Here is a 14831-nt window from a genome sequence, read left to right on the forward strand (position 1 = left end):
AATGAGCACCTGTGCACCATCTACCTTGCTGGTGTTCTGCCACATTGGCTTTTCCCTCTTACAAAAATATAGTTCAGAAGTGAATTCTTTTGTGGGAAATATAGATTTTATCTGTGTATTACTATATAGGTTTTATGCATCCATGGTGGAATTCACTTCCTTTGTGATAAACCTTGGTTTCATTTATGTGTATCTTATATAGTTTGTGAACATCCAAACTGAATTTTGTAAACAGAAAAACGACTTATTTAGAACTGTTCATCTTTTCTAAATGAAAAAGTAACTTATTATAGGAATACCTCATAACTTTTAAAAAATTAATAGTTACCTCAAATCGAAAATAAATTTCCTTACAATTGGCCTCATATATAACACAGTGGCTACTTTCTCAAACTTTAAATATACATGTTTAAGTCAGCTTTTTTTGCTGCTGTAACCAAAAGACCTGACAAGAACAAATAGAAAAGTTTATTTTGGGGCTCATGGTTTCAGGGGTCTCAGTTCATAGATGACTGATTTCATTGCTGTGGGCCCAAGGTGAGACAGAACATCATGGTGGAAGAGTGTGGTGGAGGGAAACAGCTTAGGACATGGAACCATGAAACAGAGAAACAAATAAGAACTCTCTTCACCATGATACAATACAAATCCCCCAATGACCCACCTTTCTAGCCATACCCTACCTGCCTATAGTTACCACTCAGTTAATCCCTATCAGTGGATTAATGCACTGATTAGCTTAAGCTACTTATAACCCAATCATTTAACTCTAAACTTTCTTGAATTGTCTCATACATGAGCTTTTGGGCAATACTTCATGGTCCAAACCATAACAATACAAATATATAGAATATATTAAATTTCTGAAGTCTTAAGGGCTTTACCTTAGTGGATAAAATCCTTCATAAATTTTAAGACAATTTTTTTTAATTTAATAAATGAAATATATGAGTAAGAAACTCAAGTTCTCTAAAATTTTGTTTATATATTTGGTCAAAATCTTATGCCTGTAATGATAATAGTCTTAATTCTAAATTCACTACATAGTTTTATATATTAAATTAGAAAAACAATTAATTTGAATTCTTTTAGACTTCAAACACTTTAAATAGCATGTGTATATATATATACAAATATATATATATATTTGTACCATTTCAAATTTTCAGAATTCAGAAAAGCATCCATATTGGATTACATTGTTGTATCTCCATATTTGTTTTGAACCCTTACTAGACTTCTGTGATGCTCATTAAGAAAATAATATTACCACCCTAAATTAATGTTGTTGTTTCCAATCATATAATATTATTTGCTTATTGGACATAACTTTTTGCCTAGCACAGGACACCTGAGCTGCGTGTACCAGGACAGTTCTTCTGGTACCACTTCTGGGCACACTCATTATCTTTTATAGTCATGCAGAAGAAAAGGGATTCCGAGTCCCTGAACTTAAGAGGTTGCTATTTTTCTGGGATTTAGGTTACATTCTTATTATTTTTCTGTTGTCTTAAACTAATTTTAATCCCTTTCTTTCTGTTTCCTAAGACACATTTTCATTTCTTGAGATCCTGAATACATCTGCGTAATTCCTCCATCAAATTTTAAGGCTATGACCTCCACCATGTGTTGTAGCTAACATCATTCGGTCATTCTCTTGTCTGACAGTTTAAATCCTGAACTTTTTCCTTATATCCTTCCTGCCTGACTCAATCATATACGACTCAACCATATACTTATAAATTAAATAGCTGATTGACTTAGATACAGCTTTGACAGATTTTTATAGTTACCACAATAAAATCATGTTAATGACAGTAATTTCTTTTATTTCCTTTTCTTCTTTCTTTCCTTCTTTTCTTTCTTTCTTTCATTTTTTTTTTTTTTTTTAACTAGAGATAGAACCCAGGGATGCTTAAAAGCACCATTTGGCCACATTCCAAGACTTTTTAAAAATTTTTTATTTTGAGACAGAGCCTCACTAAGTTGCTTAGAGCCTTGTTAACTTGCTGAGGCTGACTTTGAATTTGGTATCCTCCAGCTTCAGGTTCCTGAGCCACTGGGATTACCCGTGTGAGCCTACCACGTCCAACTAGCAATTTCTTGATATAAAAAGAATTTGAATAACCTAACTCACATATAACACTTGCAATAAAATAATAATAATAATAAAGACCTGATGATATAAAGGTTAAAAGAAGTTTAGTAAAATAAGATAAAGCCATATTATTCACCAATATTTGGTCTTAGCATTTGCCAGTAACTATTCCAAGTGTTTGGCTATTAACAATTCAATTGAGTACTACTCCTTTTCTTGTTCACAGAAGAAGGAAACTAGGCACAGAAAGTTGAAGCAACTTGCTCTAGTTCAGGTAGCAGGTGGCAGAGTCAGGATTCAAATCCTGGTAGTCTGAGTGTACCTTCCATGTCCTTAACTACAATAGCATTGATGTCATAAGGTCAATATGTTTTGGGAAACAGATGTGTTTAATGTAATTGTGGTTGGTACTTTGTTTTCAGATAGAGAAATACTGACTTATTTGTAATCAACACATCCATGTAGGTAGTGAACTATTCGCTGGGCTCTACAGTGACTACTGGGGCAGAGATGCCGCCATCTTCCGGAGCATGGGGCGACTGGCCCATATTCGTACTGAGCATGATGATGAGCGTCTGTTGAAAGGTAGGACTGAGACAGGATACATAGGAAATCAAAATTGAAAACAAGCCTAGAATTCATGGATGATTTTGCCACTTTGATGTTTACAATATAAACATAACAGTTTTTACAGATTCGAGGATGTTTTTCTCAGCAGTATCCTTGAGTTAAAATATATGGTAGGTGTCCATCAGTTCATATCATCATGGATTGTCTTAATTATAAAAGTAATTTACCTTCCTAGTAATGCTTACAAGTCAAAATTTACATGAATAAAACAAAGCAAATATATGAAAAGTGAAAAAATACATCATTCAATAGGGTTTTTCTATTCTTATCAATTGGTATAATTTCTAATGAATTGATTTCTTTGCTTTTCTTGTCTTAATAGGATCACATGGCACCTTAGATACAAAACTTTAGAAAGTTCACTACCCATTCACTAACAGAATTATTTGTAAGGAATATTATTTATGTTTTTTAGGCTGGTATGTTTAGGAGCTCATTTTATGGTGAACACTTTCATTTTCAACATTTTTATGAACCTTGAAAATACCTGGTCACTACAAGTAGCATATTATCATTAAAATATTTCACATACTATATCAATCAAAGGCAATTTATTGACACCTCTTAGACTATAAACATTTCCCAGTTTAAACTTAAAATGATCTTCATGAGTTAGGCTAGTAGATGATTTGTGAATTAAAACAAGTAATTATAGACTTCTTTATTATAAAACATTACTTATATTTATATTCACTTTTTACGTGCAGAAGAAGGAAATATGAAGATTATCTTTGTGGCACCCAAGTCTGTACCTCCACTGAATGCATTTTAAACTTACAGTGTATGTTGTTCAAAGCTATTTCTTCTCTCCCCAACATTTTTATTTTTCAATTTAAAAATGTCTGTTGACATGCAAATAAAATAGAGATAGCTATCTCTTTCATATTGTTGGTTAAAATTTTCAAGGGATATGTATTTCTTTATAAAATGATGAGAGTTAAAGTTAAAACTTCAGGTGACATGTAATTTATTAGGATAACCTTATTTTGTTATTCTATCTCTTTCAATTTTCTTCCATTTTTCACTCCTATAGAACCAAAATTTGTAGGTTCATATATGATTCCTGACAATGAAGATCGAGATGACAACAAAGTATATTTCTTTTTTACTGAGAAGGCCCTAGAGGCAGAAAACAATGCCCACGCGATATACACCAGAGTGGGTCGACTTTGTGTGGTGAGGATTGTGTTTTTCAATCATTAAAATTGCTTATCTCACAATTTATGGCCATGCATTTGTTAAAAATTTTATAGTAGGTTTTTGCTTTAAATATTGTCTAGTATTCTGTAGGCATCCAAAATTAGTATTTAAGAAACCAAGCTTTATATTTTGTATTTTATTCAGTGTTTTCACTGCTGTGATTTTTCCTTGGGATTTCATCCACAGGGCAGAAGAGTGAGGTGGAGGGAAGTGACTTACATGATGATCAGGAAAGAGAGAGAAACTCCACTTGCCAGATACCAAATATATACCCCAAAGGCACACCTACAAGGACCCACCTCCTCCAGTCACATCATACCATCCTTCAGTTACCAATTAATCCCATCAGGGAATTAACTCACTGATTGGATTAGGCTCTCATAACCCAATCATTTCTCCTCTAAACCTCTCACACATGAACTTTGGGAGACACCTCACTTCTAACCATAACACTTCACATCTATAAAAACTTCATATCTAGTGCAGGTTTTATCTTAAAAGAGGTTGTATTTTGTATGATTCTTCTCATTTTCAAAGCCATTACTAAGAACAGTCTATAATTAGTCTGTTAGAGTTATAGTTAAGTTATAGTTATAGTAAGTAGTGTATAGTTAGTCTCTATTTCTTCCTACAAAGAAGTTTGAATTCTTTTTTTAATATATTTAACCAAAATCTTTTTTGTTTCTTTAGTTCACAATCTGAATAATATCCACAATTGTGTTTAAACAACTCAGTTGGTTGATTTTATAGAAAACAAAATCTGCCATTTGAGTTTTCAGTCAGGTTTGGAACATTCAAGCAAATTGAAGTAGCAATGTGAACTTAGAAAGTGCTAATAATATTACAAATGTAAATTTGTTAATTAGGAATCAATTTAAGCATAGATTTAAGAGGGCTTGGATGTGGCTCAGTGGTACAGTGCTTGCCCACCATTTGTGAGGACCTGGGTTCAATTCCCTGCACTACAAAAGTCAAAGAATAAATTTAAGGTATTTATATGCATACATACATAAGTATTATATATGGACTTTATGTGTGTGTGTGTGTGTATATATATATACACACATGTAAATATGTATATATACAGATTATTTATCAACAAAATAATAAAGGCTACAATGTCATAAAAGCCACTTCTTCATTTAGGAGAGACTACTATATTAACATTGTTTAATACCAAGAAAATATATTTATTGCTCCAGAGTGACAGTATGCTGACAAGGTAGAACATGAAAAGCAAACAAAGCAAAACAGAAACTATAGGAAAGACAGTTAGTATTTATTTGAGGCTTACGCTAAATTTTCTTTAATAGAAAAAAAGTTAAAACTCTTGACATCTGTACATTGAATAATGCTAAAATTGTTGTTGGTAAAAGCTCTTTATGTGCCCACTTACCTATGTTTTCTTTTTCACAGAATGATGTGGGAGGGCAGAGAATACTGGTGAATAAGTGGAGCACGTTCCTGAAAGCAAGACTGGTTTGCTCAGTACCAGGAATGAATGGAATTGATACGTATTTTGATGAATTAGGTAAGTTTTATTGTGAGAATTAAATTTTAATCTCTGTTGTATAGCTTTCATTATCTCTGGTACATGTGAAAAACTTGTTTCTTGCAATATTTGACCTGTATCCAATATAGAGCAAGTTTCTGTTCTTTCCATTTGATCAGGTACCTGGTGGTGGCAGAAGATGTCAGGAGATCCATCTAATTAGTTTAGAGTCAGTGCCTCTGGTTCCATCCCTGTGGTCAGCCAAAACCCAGAACAGTGAAAGGATTCACCCTGTTATGTTTTGTTCATGGTTGTCTGAATGTATTTGGAAATTTATGTTTGAGTGTATTTGGAAATTTATGTCTATAATAAGTTCTAAACTATTTCATGTGAATGTTTTCTTTGCATGCAAAGAGGGCTAAAAACTAACTGATAGAACGGTCTTTACTTTTTCAGAGGACATTTTTTTGCTACCTACCAGAGATCATAAGAACCCAGTGATATTTGGACTGTTTAACACTACCAGGTGAGAGATTTATATAGTCAGTATAAACAATGTAAAGCTAAAATTGTCTCTCTAGACTCTCCTTTCATGGTTTATATAACTTGGAAATATTGTTGATGTTGACCCAGTCGTCATTCTTGTTTTCTGTTCTTTATAAATCACCAGCTTCTCCTTGTTTGCCCATGATTGCAGCCGTATGCTCATTTTCAAAACCACAACCTCAGACCAGATTCTTCTGTTTGTATGCAGTGCCCTAGCATCTGCCTGTGCTTAGTATCTTGACCTCTTCCCTCTCTATTCTACAACAAAAAATAAGACTATTTTTTTTCCTCATGTAGTTTGTCCAATATTGGTATAATGTCTCAGACACTAGGATAATTCTTTTATCTTATCAAATGGAACTTTCTAAGCCAGACTTTCAGGGTTCTCTATTAATGGTTAGCCACCCATTTTTGAAAGTTTTTTTCCCCCCTCTGTGAGCTCTTCATTGCTCTATTTTTGACAAGATAATACCTTGACAGATTCCAGTGCTTACGTTGCCAAGTCTCATCTCAGCATTTTTATTTGCTCACTTCTCTTGCTTGAAATGACTTTCTCTTCCACCATTGATTTGTGTCAGTTCTCCAATATGTCAATTGTCATATCCAAGAAATAGTCCTTGGTTCCTTAGTCACTAAGCAATCTTCCTGCCTGTTCATTCCGGCCGTCTTCCTCCAGTGCAGATTCACTATCAATACGTTTATGATTTTCTCTCCCTCTTTCAAATATGCTATTCAAGTTTAGAGATGATAATCTGTTATTTTTCCTTTACATTCCTGTTTCTTGTATCCATGGAAGAGTGAAATAATATTTCATTGATACATAGATGAAAAAGATATGACTAGAATCTATTTTGGCTGAAAGCTTAATTTACATACACAATTTCCTGAGTTTCTTTCCAAAGAAGGCAGAGAGTGGATAAAATGATTTGAGTGAGAAACAAAGAATATATCTCACTTCTCTTGGCAGAGATGCAATGATCTTACTCAGTTTCCCATTTGCATTGTAATGTCCATAAACTATTCCATGACCCTGTATACTGTACTTTACTTAGAGACTTTCCACAGAGCTTTTTTGTAGTTTTTAAGCAGGTGATTTCAAATGCTCACTTTGAAAAAAATATAAGCTCCTTTAACAAGAATGGTGCTGTTGTAAAGAGATCTTTTTCTGTAACAGGGTAACATGGAAATAACTTTCTATCAATTATTTCTTGGTGCAACAAAAAATAAGTTAATATAGTTTGCCAGTTATCAGAGTCCATAAAAAGTTTCTTAATTTTCTTTTAATTCATTTTCTTCCTTATGCCAGTGAATAATTTATGTGTTGCTTGAAAACTCAGTGGCTTTATGCAGTGAACTCAAGTTATGAGATAATAAGTATAGACTTTTTTTTAATGGGTTAGTATGATCAGTTTATAAGCCACTTTCCAAAATGATAGCATATTGGATTTTTCTGAGAAAAGAAAGACAAGATTTTCTTCCATAATTTCCATTTTGACTGTTCAACTGATATGTAAATCTAAGGAAAAAAAGCTCCCAGCTGTTACCTGACATAGAGGTTGATATTCATGGAATGGTGATCAAAGACTTATTGTCACTTTAGTTCAGAAACTATCTCTAGTTTTCTCCAATATCCCAGGCATTTGCAATTGCTTCAAGGTGTGTTTTAAAATGTGTGAGTTGATGTCCTCAGACAGTAACATAAACTGCTGTTCTACAGGTGTCTCAAGTGCAGGAAATACTATATTTAAACAGAATTTTGCATTTTAGAGAGCTCTTTCACAACATTATTCTTATTCTCTTATTACAGAAGTTCAGAAGATGTTAGAATTCATTCAGATAATGACAAATTAAGTAACATGGCCAGTTTTTTAAAAACTTTTACAAACATACTTTTGTAGAACCTGATTGCAAATACCCATAATAAAATTTGCTGTGGTTAGTCAACTGCTTTCTTTATCCTTTGAAAGTAGAAATTCTTATCAAGAAAATCATTTAATTGCTACTAGTTCTGGAAGTGAAGGACCTGAATTTTATAGAATTTAAGTAATTTTCTCAACTTTCATTTATTCAATCCAGTCATCTTTCCATAATAGCACAGTTTTCAGTAACCTAGAGGGAAGAATTCAGTAAGTATACTAATGTTTATGAGACCCCTGGCTAAAAGAATGGAACAGAGTCCTAAGTTTTCAGGAGACATTAAATCACTCTCCACATCACATACACTGAGAAAAAATGTGGATAGAACTTATAGCAATATTAATAGCATGGTGATTAAAAGAACACTGCTTTGAAGATAAATCAATGTAAAAAGGAGATAATAACTTTAAATGGGTAATTCCACATGAGAATGAATCTTTTTTACCCTAAGGCCAGATCTTCCTTAACAAAAAATTTAAAAAACACAATATAAGATTTAACAATAATAAATTGAACTCAAAGATTTCTTTAATGGTAATTTCTTTAAAAGTAATTTTAAACTGTAATAAATAGGAAATTAAAGAAATGGTAATTTTGAAGTTTCAATACTTAAAATATTGCAATAGTTAATATTTCCAGAATATTCTGTTTAAAGGAATTGCAAATTTTTTACCCAAAAGATTTTTATTTTAATCTATGTATATTGGAATATTTGATGAAGAGAGCTATTGGTTCCTGAAGAGTAATTACTTCTTTTTTTTTTTTTTCAGTAATATATTTAGAGGGCATGCTATTTGTGTCTATCACATGTCTAGCATCCGGGCTGCCTTTAATGGACCATATGCACATAAAGAAGGACCTGAATACCACTGGTCACTCTATGAAGGAAAAGTTCCGTATCCAAGACCTGGTTCTGTAAGTTCAGTCATTTTGATCAGTTTTTCACATGCTTTGCCACGGTTTACAATTGAACAATGAAGGAATTGTATATCTAAAAAGTATGTTTGGAGAATAAAGAAACAACTGTCTCATATTGTTATATGCTTGTTATTTAATAAAATAACAATGGATACATTGTAGCAGTATGATATAGTAATATTATTGTTGATATTTTGGCTAAATAATTGCACCTAAAAATCTTACTTTTAAGGGTACTGGTGAACTCGGAAACATCCAATAAAATGAGCATCATATATTTTCCTCCCTGCCTCTTGAGAAGAATTACTATCACATGTAATTTCTAATAAAGAAAATGCTGTCCAGGTTTTATATTCTAATAGTTGGGTTAACCTCTAAGTTCTCTAGGCCAAAATTTCTTTTGTTACTTGTTATTTAGCAGATCTAAAAGAGGCTTTTTCTCTATGCTTTTAGAATATTTAACACTTTGCTTCATATCTTTGTTGGCCTATTAGAAATAAATAAGTGCCAATGCAAAGTGTAGGTAGAGTGTTGGACATTCTACCACTTGCACCTGAATCATGGCTAATAAGATTCCCCCCGTTAGACATTCAGACTTTTGTGCTTTTAATTGCATACATGTCTGAAAATGAGGATGACAATAATGATGGTGATGATTTTACATCATGGGTCCTGTGTGCAACTAGTTTGGAAAAATGTTGAATCACTATGTGCTGATTGAGTCATGGGGAACAAACATTTAACTTGTCATACAAGTCAACATCTACACTTTCATGAGCAGCTGGTGAAATCTCTTCACCACTCTGATTCCATAATTACTTTCAAACTGAATAGAAACCATTTTTGCAAAGCCAAACCCAAAGTGGAAACAAACCTTTTTGCCTTAACAAGTGTAAGGCTTTCCGTTATAATCACTCTCTCTCTCTCTCTCTCTGGCTTAAAATTATTACTTCCAGTAAAGTATAAGTGTATTTTATTTCACTCCATTGATTAAAATTACACTTTAAATGGAGAAAACCCACTTCTGTGGCTTTGCTGGAAAGACTTTTTTAAACCACTTGGCCTTAAGGAGATCGGAGGAAGTGACTAAGTTGCTTCTAAGATAGCCCAAAATGTTTCCAATTATGTATTATCAAAGTACACAGAAGTGAAAATTTTGTGCCAATTAAGAAATATGGCTTGATTTTTTCTAAAAACAAATCATTATAAATGCACTCTGTAGAATCTGATTACTTAACTAATGGATTTATACTCTAAAGTGGAAAATTTTATCAAGATAATCATTGAATTTGCTACTGGTTTTGGAGAAAAATGCATGAAATGAGGGATTCCTTATTAACAAGTAAATCCACATAAATACAGTTATTTCATACTAGACAAAGTTGCCAAAAACATACAATGGAGAAAAGATAGCCTCTTAAACAAAAGGTGCTGGGAAAACTGGAAACCCATATGTAACGAAATGAAATTAAACCCCTATCTCTCACCCTACACAAAACTCAATTCAAAATGGATCAAGGACCTAGAAATGAGACCAGAGACTGCACCAAATAGAGGGAAAAGTAGGCCCAAATCTTCACCATGTTGACTTAGGACCAGACTTCCTTAACAAGATTCCCAGAGTGCAAGAAATGAGAACAAGAATCAATAAATGGGATGGATTCAAACTAAAAAACTTTTTCTCAGCAAAGGAAACAATCAATAATGTGAAAAGAGAGCCTACAGAGTGAGAGAAAATTTTTTCCACATGCACTTCAGATAAAGCACTAACCTCCAAAATTTATAAAGAACTTTTAAAACTTTACACCAAAATTACAAAGAACTCAATAAATAACTGGGCAGACCATTCACAGAAGAAGATATTCAGGTGATCAATAAATGTATGAAAAAGTGCTCAACATCTCTAGTAATTAGAGAAATGCAAATCAAAACTACCTTAAGATTTCATCTCACCCCAATTAGAATAGCTATTATCAAGAACACAAGCAATAATAGATGTTGGCGAGGATGTGGAGAAAAAGGCACACTCATACATTGCTGGTGGAGTTGCAAATCGGTGCGGTCACTATGGAAAGCAGTATGGAGATTCCTTAGAAAACTTGGACTGGAACCACCATTTGACCTAGTTATCCCACTCGTTGGCCTGTACCCAAAGGCCTTAAAATTAGCATACTACAGTGACATAGCACATCAATGTTTATAGCAGCTCAATTCACAATAGCTAGATTGTGGAACCAACCTAGATGCCCTTCAATAGAGGATTGGGAAACTTTGGTATATATATGCAATGGAACATTATTCAGCCATAAAGAAGAATAAAATTATGGCATTTGCAATAAATGGATGGAGCTGGAGAATATCATGCTAAGTGAAATAAGCCAATCCCAAAAAAGCAAAGGCTGAATGTTTTCTCTGATAAGTGAATGATGATACATAGTGGGGGGCAGGGAGTGAGGGGTAAAATAAGAATGGAGGAAATTTGGATTGTGTAGAGGGAAATGGGGGGAGGGGGCGGGAGAAGGAAATATAGTGGAATGAGACAGACATCATTACCCTATGTACATGTATGATTACATTAATGGTGTGAATCTACATTATATACAACCATAGAAATGAAAAGTTGTACCCAATTTGTGTACAATGAATCAAAATGCAGTCTGTAAACATAAAATTTTTTAAAAAAGCATGAATGAACAGAGTTAAAGGTATCCCAAGAAGTTACATAGGTGCTGTTGAGCAATTTTAGATTCAATGATTCAAAAATCAAAACATGTTGTAACAAATGTTTGCAGTTTTTTGTTTATTGTGTCTAATTCATATAAAAATAATGAAAGTTTATAGATATTATAGTAGAACCACATGGAGAGCTTTTTTCCTCAGTAATTAATGGTAATGAAATTTGAATAGATTTCTGTTACAGCATTATAATTCTGTAGTCTCTTAGTCAATCAGAACTTTCACCAGTCATATTTGTCACAGTGTCAAAAATGGAAAAGATATTTTGTGTTGTTATGATTCTTAGTTTGAGAGAAGATTTAGCACCACGAAGAGACTTTGTTTTTCTGAGTGATTCTTTACCTTCAAATTTGAATTCACAGCATTAAAAATTAAATCAGGAAAATTAATTTGAACATTTATACTGCTACTGACTTTTGCTACCCCCAAACTCTCCTGGTATTAAATGTGTTTTACTTTTCCAAGATTTTACAACTTTCGGTATATTTTTAGGGCTGCAAGCTTAAAATAATTTGGTATTCCTTTGCAATTTTTAATTCAGAGTCTATTTCTGTAATATATGGCTACTAAATACTTTGAAATGCACAGTTGATTAATTGAGCAGCTTTCACTTTTCTAGTTCTTCTTGTAATTGATTAGAAATTTATTCTTTAGATTTAAAGCAAAAATAATTGTCTAATCTGCTTGCATTTCAGTGTGCCAGCAAAGTGAATGGAGGGAGGTATGGGACCACTAAAGACTACCCTGATGATGCCATTCGATTTGCAAGAAGCCATCCACTAATGTACCAGCCCATAAAACCTGCTCATAAAAAACCAATATTGGTGAAAACAGATGGAAAATATAATCTGAAACAAATAGCTGTGGACAGAGTGGAAGCTGAGGATGGCCAATATGATGTCTTATTTATTGGGACAGGTAAAGAGACAAGAGAAAACATCAAGACATTTCAGTTGACCCCTAAGAAAATAACTTTAATAATATTTCAGAAAGCACCTAGCAACAAGTATCCAGTTGATCCATTAGTCCATTTGCACTCTACTCATCTAAAATAAGAAAGATTGAGAGTCCTCACGCGACTGCAACAGCAAGAGTTTATGCCTGTTGTCTGAGAATAGTTATTACTATTTCCACTTTCGTTGTCAAGGCTGTCATGATTTAGGTAATAAATTACATGGTCATCCTTATTGCAGATGTGAGGAATGGCAACAGAGAGAATTTAGGGCTATTATAGTATGTAATTCCTGATACATGGTCAATACTTAATACATTCAAATATGTGAAATAATTGAAGAAATGAATAATTGATGTTCATGAACAAGTTGATTGCAGTGAATCTTCTCATAATGGAAGAAGGGTACCATGGGAAGGATGGTTCTCCTGTGAGTCCCAAAGCACCCTTCTTGCCTTTAGCTGCTCAGTTTACCGAACTTACTGAGCTTATGAATCTACAAACAACTTAGGATAGTAACACCACACAAGTCCATAATCACAGAAATGCTTATCAACCTCCATCAGAAAAAAAATTGTACCAAAGGGGCCAAATCTTACCTGTGATACAGATAAACAGTTACCTCCAAAGCTATAATATCCTGGGCTAACAAGATGAAATATAATGAATACGCTAAAGTGAAAATTTCAAATAAGTTTATAATTTCAATTAATGCCATACATTTGCTTTAACTTGTGGAAAAGAACCTAGATTTCACATTCAGAGTAATATGAAACAAATTCTGAAAAACACTTTAAAGGTTTATAGTAATTGTAAAACTCATTAAAACCATCATTTTTTCTTTCTTCTTATGCAGCATAATAATTGCTATAGTAGTTGCTCTTTAAAGGAGTAAGAATTCTGCACTACATAACTTCCATCACAGACATATAATTCTGAAGAGATATTGGCATATGCTTAAAACAGGAACGAAGTTGTGTTACTAATATCCATGCTTGGGCATGTCCAATAATACCTTTTTGGGAAAAAAAATGAAAGATTTAAGCAAGGAAGCATAAATCTTATTTCCAGAAATTGATCTCTGGTACAAGCTATATTTTATCTACTTATTTTAAGAGGTTAATGTTAATATTGTGCTCTGCTCCGTGGATTCAAGATTATCAATGTACCATACTTCTTTAGAAAACCTAAAATTATTTGGCAATGAGTTCACTCACAGTGACTTCCAAGAGAGGTTAAAAAAGAAAAAAAAAAGTGGGGTTCCATAAACAAGATGCATATTTGATAAAATTAAGCAAAGCATGTTATTTTAAAATGCCCTGGAAAGCAGAAGATAAATGTAACAATCCAAGACTTACTTTCTTGCAGATTGACCAAAAATATTTGAGAGGATTCCAGAAATATCAAATATATAGTTGTGCTATTATATATACCATGTTTAAATGAAAGATAGCATCACATTAAAACACCAGTTTTCAGAAGAAAAGAAAATGTTTGACGAGTATGTGATGAGTAGACTGGAAAATCTTACAACTAGTAGTTATTTCTCCCAATACTTATCAGACATAGGCTTTAATACAACATCATGTATAGTCATTATTGCAAAATTAGTAGTTGCAAATGAATTATCTGACTTCATCTTTGCTATTCGCCTGACATAATAATTGAGGACTATTTAATATGCACTTAGTTTTCAAAATTTCGTTAGTGGAAAATCAGGTAATTGTCACTAGTTCAATTACTATCCAGTTTTATTAACCCAGTTACAGGATTTGATAATTTTTCAACAAATGACTCAAATATGATAAAAACCCTTCCATCAATACTTCCAAAGTTTTTTCCCCTGAATTGTTATTTCCAACACTATATCAAATTATTTATGTAGCTAAATTAGTTGTATTTTAAAGTTTTCACTGGAAGAAACAAGATTAGAATATAATGAATAATAAATATAAAATGAAAATTTAAAGCATAAGTATAAACTTATAAAGTAATGTACACTTGTGAAAGCTAAATGGTTGGTATGGTAGTACTCATATCCTTTATCAATGGTGTACACTTGATTTTTTTAATTTAAAAGTGTATTGAGGGCTGGGGGTGTAGTTCAGTGGTAGAGCATTTGCCTAGCATGCGGAAGGTTCTGGGTTTCATTCCCAACACCCTAAAAGCAAACAAACAAAAAGTGTATGTTATTTCTATAGTGTATTGCTTAGAATGTTTCCTAAGATTAAAACAATAGTTTCCTAGCATGAAAGTAGCCTAAGTAAAATATTTTCTTGCATCACACACCTCAGAAGAAGCTAGAATAATATGGCATCTTGCATATTTATTAATTCCAAAAG

The 14831-nt window shown here is 32.9% G+C and overlaps 1 protein-coding gene across 2 annotated transcripts in view; it reads left to right on the forward strand.

Moving 5' to 3' along the window:
- The window catches only part of Sema3e (semaphorin 3E), a 269653-nt gene that overhangs the window by 222430 nt on the left and 32392 nt on the right, over positions 1 to 14831 (forward strand). For both annotated transcript variants that reach the window (XM_047562566.1, XM_047562567.1), the window contains 6 exons: positions 2564 to 2683; positions 3762 to 3904; positions 5345 to 5459; positions 5877 to 5946; positions 8654 to 8798; positions 12233 to 12455. In XM_047562566.1, coding sequence (XP_047418522.1) covers positions 2564 to 2683; positions 3762 to 3904; positions 5345 to 5459; positions 5877 to 5946; positions 8654 to 8798; positions 12233 to 12455 — 816 coding nt within the window. The remainder of the gene's footprint in view (positions 1 to 2563; positions 2684 to 3761; positions 3905 to 5344; positions 5460 to 5876; positions 5947 to 8653; positions 8799 to 12232; positions 12456 to 14831) is intronic.

This window comes from Sciurus carolinensis, chromosome 8, assembly GCF_902686445.1.
Source record: "Sciurus carolinensis chromosome 8, mSciCar1.2, whole genome shotgun sequence".
In the NCBI taxonomy this organism is placed as follows: Eukaryota; Metazoa; Chordata; class Mammalia; order Rodentia; family Sciuridae; genus Sciurus; species Sciurus carolinensis.